The sequence below is a fragment of the Miniopterus schreibersii genome (assembly GCF_964146895.1).
Source record: "Miniopterus schreibersii genome assembly, chromosome: 14".
NCBI lineage: Eukaryota > Metazoa > Chordata > Mammalia > Chiroptera > Miniopteridae > Miniopterus > Miniopterus schreibersii.
The window spans coordinates 47,791,082-47,804,390 of record NC_138114.1 but is presented as its reverse complement, the minus strand read 5'-3'; the positions used below and the strand labels follow the sequence as shown (position 1 = coordinate 47,804,390).

At 46.5% G+C, this 13,309-nt stretch overlaps 1 protein-coding gene across 18 annotated transcripts in view; it reads left to right on the top strand.

The window, feature by feature from the left end:
* ABLIM1 (actin binding LIM protein 1) overlaps positions 1 to 13,309 on the top strand; it is a gene marked incomplete at its 5' end in the record, with an annotated part of 227,952 nt that overhangs the window by 118,243 nt on the left and 96,400 nt on the right. For all 18 annotated transcript variants that reach the window (XM_081158067.1, XM_081158059.1, XM_081158063.1 and 15 more), the window contains one exon: positions 7,453 to 7,587. Coding sequence is in view for 17 of the 18 variants with exons in the window: in XM_081158059.1 (XP_081014185.1) it covers positions 7,453 to 7,587 (135 nt within the window). The remainder of the gene's footprint in view (positions 1 to 7,452; positions 7,588 to 13,309) is intronic.

The following is a 13,309-nucleotide window of genomic DNA, read 5'->3' as shown; positions in this document are numbered from 1 at the left end:
AGGACCTGTATTCTTGGCCTCTTCTCCGTCTCGGGGAGGTGGAGGCACACGGCAGGGGAGGCAGGACCAGGAGCCTGGGCTCCTCCCAACTCCTAACCCAAGATCCTTTCTAGTTACTGTCCCGGAGGAGAGGTGGGACTTTAGACCAACGAGTGTACCCCAAAGTCCAGTTAGTAAGTGCTGTTAGAGGAAGGCTGCGGGAGGTCAAAGAAGGGTGCTCCCCCTTCCTGCTCAGACTGAGTCACCCCCCTAAAGGTGTGGCGGGGAGTCAGGCTTTTAGGAGGAAGAAGCACCAGCTGGTTTGAATCCCTTTCTAAGATTAACCTGTTCATAGCAGAGGCAGGTGTGACACGCCAGGGCAGATGCGTCATGTGTCTTACAAGGAGGAAGTTTCTGTCCGAATTAATATCATCCCAGCACCTCTCTGCCTTGGCAGACGCAGATGAGCTGGATTTGAGCCTGGCTGTTTCTATAACCAGGAGCCAGCTGACCGATCGCTGACAGCAGGAATGGCAAGGACCTATTGCGTTGTCTCAGAAAAGGCAAAGTGAGCCTCCGGACGTCATACAGGTGGACAGACGCAAGTGGCAGGGAGGCTGTGACCGAGCCCCCCGACTGGCCGCCCGCCGCGAGGGTTGGCACCAAGGCAGCGGCGTGCTTTGTGCCAAGTAATGATTCTGATGAACAAACGAACGCGGTTGAGGAACTTAGGTCGTGGGAGCCAATTACAGAGAAGAAGCATGTTGGACAACTAATGACAGGGTAACAGTGTGCAGCTTCGAGTAACTACCACTTGCCACAGCAGGAAGTGGACTTTTTAGGTAAACTGCGAATTAAGCACTCTCTGCATTTATTTAAGCTCCCGAGTTTCTTGTTTCTTAGGCCCCAAACTGTTGCTGTTCCTGCATAAAGAAGGCAGTAGGAGATGGAGAGAAACAGTAGGAGTGGGGAGAGCGGATCTCTGGGATGTGTTTACAATTAAACGGGAACCAGTGGGGTAGAAGCGTAGGAAATATTCTAGGTAACGAAGCAGTCTCTCTGAAATGAAGGCTGCCAGGAGAGTAAGACTCCAGGCTTTGAGCAGAAACCAACCTTACCAGCGGAATATCATTTTGTGATTGCAAATCCAGACCAATGCTAACCAGACACAGTTTCCCAGCCCGGGCGTCTTGCTCAGGGCGAGCCGGGCCCTCTTCGTGGCGAGTTGCGTTTCCTTGCTGTCTTGCCCTTCCCGTAAAGTGCTGCAGCCTGGAATGAATTCTTTTAGGATGTGAAGTGTTATTTCCCATCTGCTTGTTTACTGGCAAGTGTTGCCTGTGGAATTACAATGCAGCTGAGTGTTCCTGCTTCTGAGCTGGGTGTTGAGAAGGGAGTTAGTACATTGCACTAGCTTGGTTTCCTTCTGTGCCGGATGAGACTTTCCTGGAGAAATCCCCTCTGTAGAGCTTCAGAGCATGGGCTCTGGAGTCAGGTTATTTCTTAACTTGTCATCTTGAATATTCAACTCAGTCTCGGGGCCCTCATCTGCCACACAGATGAGGATCATCTGTGATGACCCTCCTGAGGATCATCTGTGATCGTGGCTATAAATTAGTTATCGCAGTACCTGGGACATAATAGGTGTTCAACAAATCGTACCTGTTATAATAATATAATGATGTTATAAATGGAGTTATTTATTGAGATATCATAAGTTCAGCTTCATGTGGGAGATGCCCTAATAGTGATATTGGGTGGTAACCGTATTTTCCCTGATCCACAGATTGAACTGAGAAATACAGAGATGACAATGCAGTTTATTTGATATGTGAAATCAGAAGTACCCCAGAAATTTGGAAGGATTTCCTATTGAGCTTGCAGTTTTGTGGGGCCAGGATTGATGCATTGTGAAAATAAAGCAAAATAAACACAAAATGAGAAAATTAAGTGCTGAGTGATAGTCCAGGCATTTAATGCTGAAGGACTTGGGGGAAAATGAAATATTGGATCAATATTAGCCATAATGAAAGCTTCAGAGGAGAGCCAGGACCCGGGCTGGGCCCTGTGGGTCAAGTTTGACTTGGATAAGTTTGGAGAGGAGAAACCATGCTAAGTGAGGCATGGACGGGAGTGAAGGCCCTAGGAAAGGTGAAGATCATACACCAGGAAGTGGCCAGAAGGCCCAGCCACAGGGGGATTTGTACAGGACACAAATAGTAGAGTGCTTGAGTGTGCTTTCGTTGGGGTTGGACCGCCTGAATTTAAAACCACTTAGCACAGTGATAAATACTCAGCAAAAGTAGTTCTTTCTTAGATATCTTAGCTAGTGTGGGCTGTGTTACTGCAATTCTCTGGGGCTGGGCAAAGAACTTCAGACCTGATGGGTTGGGACTGAGAGAGCTATGAAAAATTTATTCTTATTTTTATTTTAATAAACTTTATTTTTTAGAATAGTTGTAGATTTATAGGATATATTTGAGAAGATAGTATAGTTTCCATGTACCCAACAATGAGTTGCCCATATTAATAACAGCCTACATTAACGTAATACTTTTTTACAATTAATGAACCAATATTGATGCATTACCAACTGACGTCCACACTTTACTCATATTTCCTTAGTTTTTTATCTGACATCCATTTCCTGTCTGGGATCGCATCCAGGACACCACATTACATTCAGTCGTCACGTCACCCTAGGCTCCTTGTCACTGTGACAGGAGGGCTTTTCTCTTTGTTCTGAAGATCTTCACAATTTTAAAGAGCACTGCCCTGGTTTTTGTAGAATGTTCCCTACTTTGGGAATTTTTTCATGATTAGACTAGGATTACGGATTTTTTTTTTTCTTGGAAGAAAGATAACAGAGGCAAAGAGCCAGTTTTCATTACATCATGTCGAAGGTACACACTGTCAACATGACTATCACTGTTGAAGTTGACGTTGATCACCTGGCCGAGGTTGTGTTTGTCTGATGTGTCCAGTGTAGTTACCTTCCCCCACTTTCCATACCGTCCTGTTTGGAAAAAAGTCAGCGAGCACAGCCCACACTTAATGGGGGGGGAGTGGACTGCACTTTGCAGGTTGCATTGGAGGAGAGCAGGGAGCAGGAAACTCTCAGCAACCTGAGAAAAAGGGGTTGAGGGCTGGATTCACGTGGTGAGAGAAGGGATGTGCGAGGAGACAGTTCAGTGGGAGACAAAGAGGTTGGGATCAAGAATGACTGCAAGTTTCCAGGCGTCATTCATTAGGGGATTGTTCGGGTGTGAGGAGCAGTGCATTAGTTTACTGCCAACTCTGTATATCTTGGCTGTGTCACCTGGGGTGAATCACTTCGTTCCCCTGAGTCTCAGTTTGCCCGCTTACAAAATGGGACTGGCGGTTCCTGCTCTACCTGCCTCACAGAGCTCTTGTGAGAGTAAAATGAGATGATGCAGATGTAAGGGCTTTGGGAGCCATGGAGCTCTGCTCGGGTGTGGTTTCAAAGGCCGACTGAGGGAGCGATGATGCTAGTGGGAGAGAAGGGCACTTGGGAGGGGGAATTTGATAGCTGGGAGATTCTGAATATTTCAGATAACCTGGGGCAAGCTGTAACTCATACGGAGCACTGTCGGAGGTTGATGACAGTCACCTGCTAAGGAGACTTCTGTTTCAAATAGGCTTTCTCAGATGATCTGATTCTGGTGGCCTGGCTCCGTGGTCCGCCCCTGCAATGGAGGTAGCTTGGGCAAGATGGGGCTGTTTCTGGATTAGAAGGAAGGTCTCTGCCTAATCTCTGTGGCCTTCCTCTTACAACCTGTAGTGGCCTCTGCTTGGGGGCACTGAAGGTTACTGCGATTTCCTTAAGGGTCTCAGTCCCCGAGTCTCATCCCCGAATAGGCATTTCAAAAGTAATGCATCTAAAATGGAACTTTGGTTCCTATCCTGCAGGGATGGGAGTTTCAGGGATGTAACTGCTTTGCTTGCCTGTGAGAGACAGTGTGAAACTTCTCGGCCTTGCAACAGGCTGTTTTACCTGAGTAGCCAGAATTCCTCCAAATTGGATATTGCACAGTGGAGGAATTGTTTCACCCTTTCAGGCAAATAGGCTCTTGGCCCTTCATATGTATCTCCTTACTCAGAAAGTACGCAGCCGTGCCTTTGAGTTTTCATTGCACTGCTCTTATTTTAGCAACGAACTGATGAGCCATGGAAGGTTTTAACCGTGTCTGCCCAAGTTCCAGGGTAAATCATGGACTACTGGGTACAGCAGAAAGAGTCAGGAAGCCTGAATGCTACATGGACCTCTGCCAATAACTTGCTGGTAACTTTGGGGAAGAAATGTAAGCTCTTTGCTCCCCATTTTCCCCATCAGTAGACTAACTAGGGACCACCCAGGCTCTACAGGATGGAGTAAAAATGAGCAACAGAAGCCAGCTGGCAAATAAGAGGAGTGTGGAATTAATGTCATTGCTATATTGCAACTGACTCAGCAAATTTCAAAAATGTAGAGTTGAGCCAAGGAACATACTTTTGGTATTAACCAAACTGCCAAAGGCCGTTAAGTAAAACGAACCTCTTTATTAATCTTTAAAAAGGGGAAAGATTCTTTTGTCTACACTGATTCGAGTTGGGAGGCAGTAAGCACCAAGTCTCTTTGGGTCTTCGGACCCTGTCATTCTCTGTCTAACAAGAACAGCCCGCTTCTTCCCAGGCAGGTTGTTCTGATAGGTGTCTGCCCGGGCTGATGGATCATGGAAAGGCAAGTGAACACGATAGAGTCTCTGCTCATCTCGAGTGAAAACAGAGGTCATCTCTGCGCATGGAGGACTTTGCAGTGTCATATATATTTCCAAAGGGAAATGCTTGCAAAATGCAGATGCTGATCCCAATCCTGACCTTTGCCGCTGGTGCCTGCAATCACACTGGCACCTCCGTTCAGACAAAGGGAAGAGCCAAGAAGTGAAACGATATTTTCCTTCCCTCACCATTACTCAGCATGGCTGGCTTGCTTAGCTAGAAAAAATTCAAGTGTCAAGACACGGCAGTGCCGTCTCTTATCCAGAAATGCATTCTCCCTCGTGATCAGAAGATCCCCTGTGTTCAGTGCTGTCTCTGAAGAGGATGGTCCTGTGGATTGCTCTTGTCTGTAATGTGCTTGGCTGTATTGTCTGAATTCTAAAGGGAACCAGTTCTTAAATTGTATGCAAGAGAATCACCTGAGCATTGCATTGGAACAGTGGATCCCGACTCAGTTTGGTGGGGCTGAGGAATCTGCATTGTACTAATGTTACTGTGTGGTAGGCAAGGGGTTCTGATTGGGGGAGATAGGCAGAGCCACGTTGAGGATCACCAGGTGGGCACCATGCCCAGCTAGCGACACTTATCGCACATACTGTGTCTGCTCCCTCTGTGAGCCAAGTCCTAGCTGCTGCGTGTAGACCTGCACTTGAGCTTAAGCTCAGCTAAATTAAGTACTACCTGACTTCTAACAAGCCTCACCTGACTTCTAACAATTTTCTGATGTAGACAAATAGCATGGGAGGAGCATGAGCTTGGGAGCCAGAAAGGCCTGGGTGTAGATCTTTGAGCTTCCACGTACAGTAACTTGGGCAGGCTGTTCAATTTCTCTGAGGCTCTGTTTTCTCATCTGTCAAATGGGAACAATATTACCCACCTCATGAGCAGAGAGAGAGGGTGGGGGGAGGGAAAAGGGGAGAGACAGGGTATAATAAAATGACTTGTGTGTAAGCACCTAGCGTTTAGTAGATGCTCAGTAAATGTTAGTTTCCTCCGCTCTTATAGGAGGCAGGAATTAAAAGAGCAACTCCCACGTTTTCCACTAGCACTCGAAGTGTATATTGTTAACAGAAACTGTTTTCAATGGCCGGTGAACAGATTTTGACCGTGTTGCCCATCACTTTAAAAATCAGTGGTCGTTGGGAGATCCTGAAAGGATGCGTCTCCCTGATTCCTTTAGCTCACACTGGCTCTGTTGTAAACACAGGGCCGCAAGCGAGATCCCAGCAGGGAGATAAGGAAAGGCAGGTGCATCGCAACGTTGGTGCCTTTGCCAGGCGCTCCCGGGGTCCAGCACACAGAACTCGGATCAGGTGTTGAACCCGAGGCAACACCTGCTCCTCCTCTCTGTCTCACAAGAAGAACCTTGTTTCTCAGACATGAGCTGATAATGGATTATTTGGACTGTCCCGTTCAGACTCTTTCCAGACGAAAGGAGACCGTTACCGCGGCCCGAGGGAAACAGCGCGCTATTGTGCTCCTGGGGACAGCGAGCTCCTGGCCGTAGGTGCTTTGCTAAATCGAGTTTCAGAAATATCTGCCCACATCTCCCCCTGTCCAACCCGGTTTTACTGCTTGAGGGGGGAAAAATCATCTTTGTTCTTTGTGTTGGTTGATTAATTTTAGGTTCATTGTTCTTAGCCCCTGTCACGCTCACACAGCTTCTTATGTAATACGTCTTATATCACACGGTTCCTCCCGCCGAGGACCCGAGGACCCGGCTGGGAAAAGGAACTTAACAGCAAAAAGCGCCGCTGCCCCCTCTGGCTGGAGAAACTGCCGGCTGAACGAAGACCCTTGGCTAGTTTGGGGCCACAGTGTCCTCTGGCTGACATCTCGCTCGGCCCTTTGGACAGGGGAGGCTGTGAGTCCTGTTCCAGGGCCGGGCAGTGGGCATATTCTCAGCCAGCCACACTCTGGAAACTGGGAGAATAGTCTCTGTAGCCCCATCACGTGATTTTAGAGCCTGAAAGGTCTCTGAAATCACCTGGTCCAACCCCCTTTTCTTGCAGGAGAGGAAACTGAGGTTCAGAGAGGACCACGTGGTTGCCGATTTTTTATATTTATTTTTAAATGACTGCCTGCAGTGTGTGTATCAGGAACTGTGCGTATAATAGGAGGCTCATAATAGGCCTCCAGAAGGTTGAATAAGTTGCCAAAGGAACATGAGGAATGACTGGTAGAGTGGACGAGAAACTAGCCAGTACATACTCACACAGAAATGTTTACTGGATCCTTTGGAGCGTGAGCCTTCTGCTGTGTTCTGAGGAGTTGGGGGAAGGATGGAAAAGCACAAATGGGTAGAAAGAATATGTGTTTAAGAAATGGTCCCCATCAAGGAGTTTACAGCACAGTGGATTTAAAGACATACATACTACAAAACATTGAACCAAACAAGATCACGCATTGAATGACCCCGCTATGTAGTCCTGGAGAAGTTGGGGAGGAAGAAAGAACTGCTGGTTTCCAGTGGAACAAGCCCAGCGTTTTCCCCACAGGACTGTTGACGCCACGGCTTTCTCATTTAATGTGTGGATCCCGTGATCATGGCATGGGGGGAGGGGTTCAGCTCACACTTATGAATTAACGTGGTCCATTGGATACCAGAATTAGGGGGCTATTTATGCATGCCCGTAATGACCCCTTTTGTAGGAATTCGGTCTGCCTGTTCACATAGATCGTTTCTTTTTTTTCCAGTGGCCCACCCTCAGGACCCTCACCACCCCTCCGAGAAGCCCGCCATTCACTGCCATAAATGCGGGGAGCCATGCAAGGGCGAAGTGCTTCGGGTCCAGACCAAGCACTTCCACATCAAGTGTTTCACCTGCAAAGGTAGGTGCCTCCGGCTTCCTGGCCTAGTGGCATGTCCTGGTCCGTGCAACCTCGGGCCTGCCTCGTCCCCTAACTCCACCCCATGTCACCCGATGATGAGTGAGCATGCTCAGAAGCCCAGCAATTACTCAGCTTCCCGAGTTTGGGATTGGGTTAGACTCAACAGGGAAACTGGGTCCCCCAAGACCAGGGATATACACAGGCCTTTGGGTGTTCACTGAAATTCCTAATCGTGGGAGGGGGAATGACTGTAGAGGAGCAGTGAAAATTCAGTTTTGTATTTTGTACTTTTTATTTCTTTTCCAATGGAATGAGGGACTCCTGCGACAAAGTAACTTTGTCCCAACAGCCATTATTTATAGGAGGGCTGGAAAACTTGTAAGGTTGGGGTGCTGAGTCACTGGCCCCTGTGGAGCATATGGGGTGGGGTGTGTGTGTGTGTGTGTATTGAGAATTAAGCAGAAACACTTGGAAGACCTCCAAGCAGAACAGTACGTCCCATCCAGGAAGCTACCAACTTGAGGTCGATTTCCATTAACAAGCCTCTCCTTTGGGGCTTATAACTGTCGGCATCTTGGTATCAAATATGCTGACCTGTTATTCTGGAGCCAGGACTGGGCTGAGTGGGGAAGAGGGAGGGTGGTTGCTTTGTGCTTATTTGAGAAATAGGTCACTTGAGCTGAAGGCATGTTTGGTGGCTTACGTTGGGGTTGAGGGATGTAGAGAGAGAGAAGAAGGACAAGACTATGAACCTGCTCTGTAGCTTTACTCTGTGCCCTGCACGTGGCACCCACACTCATCCCTGGAAACCATGTTTCGTTTTAAGCCTCTTAGGGTACACTTTGCACTTTCTGTTCCTTCTGTCTGACAAGATTTTTATCTGGATATGTGCCGGATGCTCTCCCTCTCTTCCTTCGAGTCTTTTCTCAAATGTCATTTATCACAGAGGTCATCCTTGACACCATCTGATATGTACAGATGTGTAGGTGTGCATCTGTGTGTGTGTTGTGTGTGCGTGTGCGCATATATATTTATATACCATTCAAGTTATGTGTGGTTTGTTTATATATTGCCTCTCTCCCTGCACTAGAATGCAGGCATCAATGGGGCAAGAGGTTTTGTAACAGTCCTTAGAAAAAAGCTGAGCTTACAGTAGGCACTCGGTAATATTTGTTGAATGAACGAATGAATGAATGAATGAATGAATGAATGAAATGTTTGTTATTGAGTGATGTACAGATTATAGATTATTATTTCCAAAATATTAAGTCTAGGTCACTAAGACTTGATTTCAATCAATGTCTTTTTTAAAATTTTAAAAATTTTTTAAATTTATTTTTTATTTACAGTTGACATACAGTATTTTATTAGTTTCAGGTGTACAACATAGGGATTAGACATTTATATACTTTCTGAAGTGATCACCCCAATGTCTATTTAAGTATGAGAAGAAATTGGTTTTTCTGTTTCCCAAATGAAGCATGTCTCACATAGTAAAAAAATTCTGTCTTCAGTCTTTTTCCCCCCTTTTTTTACTAAATTTATTGGGGGTGACACTGGTTAATAAGATCATAGAGGTTTCGAGTGTACATTTCTATGATACATGATCTGTATATTGCATTGTGTGCCCACCACCCAAAGTCAAATCCTCTTCTGTCACATGTATTTGACCCCCTTAACCCTTTACTACCTCCCACCCCCCTTCCTTCTGGGAAAACCATCCCATCTATAACAGCACTTTCCATTTTTGCCACCTTAGGGTTTGTAAGATGTTTGCCAGGTCAGGATCAGTCCACATAGAATATATGTGTTTATAAAATGCAAGGATTTTTATGGAGTAAAATGGATGAAAAGTGGGAGGTTGACTACAGATTAAGGGTTTTCTGTATTTAGATATTTTTGAAAAGTAAAATTATATTATCTGATTTATTTGCTGTAAGAACTAACTCATTATGTTTATATCTCATTTCCAAAACAGAACTTTAGAAAGTGGTCAAAATGATGAATTTGATATTCTTGTCATTGCAATAGAATCCCTGTGATTTGACCTAAATTGATAGGTCTGAAGAGTGACGTTATCACGTTGTTCGTATCCAAAAGGATCAGCGCGCTTGCTATTCTGGGGAAAAAGGCCATTTATTCTATCATAAATATTTCCTAACCACAGATGGGGCACAGCTTCTTTCAAGAGATTGTTCTCATTTGTAATCACCTCTATGGTTATGTCTGGAAGCTTATCTAACCTTCATCTCTCGGTACATGTAAAATAAACTTTTTCCCATTTTGCGCTCCTTAGATAGAAAAGAGCTGATGATCGATGTCCTTAAAGTAGCCCACCGTATACTTGAAGCCTTTCATTACCCTGACCTCTTTCTCTTCGATCTAATCCCAGTTTCATCTACTTTGTTTTAAGTGCTCTCTCCCAGCCCTTTAATTATTCCTGTTGCTACCCTGTGGTCCATTCTAGTTTCTTTTCATGCACCTTAAATCATGCAGCACGTAAGCAGGGGCAGTCTTACTCCCTGTAATCAGGACCGTCTTGGCTTTGCTAAGGTAGAGCATCGTTTGGCCCTGCGCGTAGCCTTTGTGAACCGAAATGGTCTCCGAATTGTTGAGTCACAGTGTCAGTGGCTAAGGAAGTTCAGTCTTAAAAGACTCAAGAAGTTGGGGGGGGGGGGATTACTACCTTGGCACCACTATCTTGATGCCAATTAGGTACTTTCTGGAGCAAAGAGAGGATTACTGGTTCAGAGTCATGCCGAAATGCCCTTGGCCCCGCCACACTGTCCAGACACCAGCCTGGTTGAAAGCAATATGGAATCAGAGGAAAAGGACAGTAATTTGCCATCTCTCTAAGTGTTGTGGAAGACACAAAATAGCATAAGAAGTTGTCCCTGCCTTTGATAAACTTGCGTTGAAACAGAGTGAAAATCACAAGGGCAGTAGGAGGTACAAGACAACAGATATTAAATATGAGTTGAATGTCAGTGCTTGTTCTGAGCCTTGAGGAGTCAGAGCTGGGGAAACTGGAGGCTTGAAGCTGTCGGTTTCGCCAGGAGGTCAAACTTGAGTGAAGCCAGGGAGGCTGGGTGGGGTTGGCATCGGCAGGAGGTGAGAGGAGGTGTCCGTCCGGCAGGGGGTGGCAGGGTCAGTTTGTCCGTGGTGTTCAGGAAGAGTGACATGAACATATGCGGGGCTTTATGTGCAAGGTCAAAGCGTGTGGCAGAGTGGAGCCGGAGAACCCCCTAATAAAAGTGGTCCCTTACTTGGGGGTATGCAAGGGTGGGTGGGCAGGAGAGAAATTAGAGGTAAAGAACCTGTTAGGAGGGTTATTAGACCCCATGCTAACGGCTTTCTGTGGTTTCTGATGAAAAGAGCAATGCGCCTGTGCCTTCATCTGTTTTCTCTAGGTTCAGCTTATAGACACGCATGTCTCTTTGGAGCCTGGAAGTTCACAAAAGGCAGAGGTGCATGCCCCAGATCTTTCTGGGGTCCGAAAAGGGGAAAGGGATTAGAGAGAACATAGATCTGAATAAAATTTACCTATGGCCCTGGCCAGTTTGGCTCAATGGTTAGTGTTGGCCTGGAGACCGGAAGGGTCTCTGGTTCAATTCCCAGTCAAGAGCACGTGCCTCAGTTGGAGGTTTCAGCCCAGCCCTGGTCTGGCATGAGCGAGAGGCAACCAATCAATGTCTCTCTCTCACATTGATGTTTCCACATCGATGTTTTTCTCTCTCTCCCTCTCTTCCCCTCTTTCTTCCCTCCCTCCCATTCTCTCTGGAAATCAATGGAAAAAAATATCCTCAGGTGACAATTAAAAAAAAAAAATTACCTATGGGCCCAAAATTCAAACGTGTGGCCTAGTTTGAGATAAGTTTACGTGGGGTGAACAAGGTCCTATGAAGCATGGCCAGGCGTTCACTGCTCCCGGTGCACTCGCGCCTGGCACTTCTGATGGTTGAAGTCATCTGTGCTGGCGTGGAAAACTTGAATGCCTGTGTCTGTGTTGCGGGCAAATCTTAGAAGGCAAAAAAAAGGTTACATTGAGAGATATTATTCTAGGTGATATCTTTGTTATTTTAGCTGGTTATAATTAATGCTGTTTGCACATGATGTTTTAGTAGTGTTAAAAACAAACTTAGTAAACAGTCAAAGGTTTTATTAATAAAAGAGGTGCCAAAATGATTCCCCTCCAGCCAGTTCTCTCTACTTATTATTGTAAATTCAAACTCTGAATTAAATATAGCCCTTGCTTTGAGCGCCCATTTTTGCCATCTGGTTGGACTTCTAGGTATCTTCTTTCCCAGAAATGAGCATTGGTTTTTATGGGCATTTAGAAGTTAATGTGAAAAGCTATTTCAATATGTTTTCTGAGGGTTAGTTACTGTTTGCTTCCAGGATGATACATTAGCAAATAGTTATTTCTGGTGGGAAGCTGCCCCCTCACGTTATTGTTTACGAGTCTCTGTTCAGCTATTTTGGGCTCCGGGCGACAGTGAGCAGTTCTTCTAAGCTTCAGTGCCTGATGCTTCCAAACATACGGCTCTGGGTTTCAGAGCAAAGACTGATTCGATGAGACCCAACGCTGCAGTGGAACTTTTTGGTGGTTTGGGAAGACACTATGTCAAAGTCTACCTTTGGATTTTCTACAAAGCAAGGGTTTGAGGAAATAAATAGAATAACATCTCGGATGAAATCAAACTCTTTTCAAATTGAGCTGGAGTAGAGGATGGGGTTAGAGGATGGGAAGTACTGGGTAGTCACGGTGCCAGTCCGCCAGCGAGTGTTTCAGAGTTCCCCACCCAGCGTCTGTGTCACCCCAGCTCCAGCGCATGGGGCTGGGAGGAGGCAGGGGTGGTGCCCGCCCAGGCACGTGGAGCAGGGTGTTGACCTGGCTGTGGGTCAAGTAGCACTTGTAGAGCACACGGCCCTTATGACCAGAAACCAGCAGGTGTAACCCGGGGCCCAGCCGTGCAGGCCTCCACTTCCCTGGAGCAAGCTCAGAGGACTCCTTTTGCCCTGTGATGGGGCTACCCAGCTGGCAGGGAGGGTGCCAGGCCAGAAAACCAGGCTTGCTCTAGGACAGAGGAGAAAGGAACCACTTAAGGTTCCAGGCCCCCAGTTAAAATTCTCGTATTGCTCAAAACTAAATTGAAAGCATTGATCACGGTTGCTTAACTTTCCTCCCTCTCTTGATGGCGAGAACTGACTAAAGCCCAGATGGGAGCAGGAGCCCAGCGGAGGTGTCCCTTCTGCTGATACAGACGAGGGCATGTCTGTCGCATTTGACTCCCAAGCCCGCCTTTGGGCAGAGCTTTAAGTATTGCCTGTTTTCCTAAATTTGGGGCAAGATGAGCTAGTTGACAGGCAGATGGAATGTCACTGACATGGATTAGTTGCGACATAAAATGTCAATGCCGTCCTTAGGAGGCTGACGAGATCGTTGCCACCGCAGCCCTGTTGGCGCCCCGGGACTCCTGCTCTGTTTCCACGCCTTCGGCGCCTCCGTACTGTTCCCCTCCTGTTCCCTGGTGTTTTTACAACACAGGCAGCTCCTATTATTGTTCCTTCAAGATGTAAGGTTTTAAAATGTGCCTGCTACTGATTTCACAACTTTGACATCAGATCGCTTAGATGTACATATCCCTACCTAACTAGTTAATAGTGTTCAGTGAGTGAATTCAGGACCTTGCCGTCTGCAAGGCGGCTGCGGCTGTTGGTA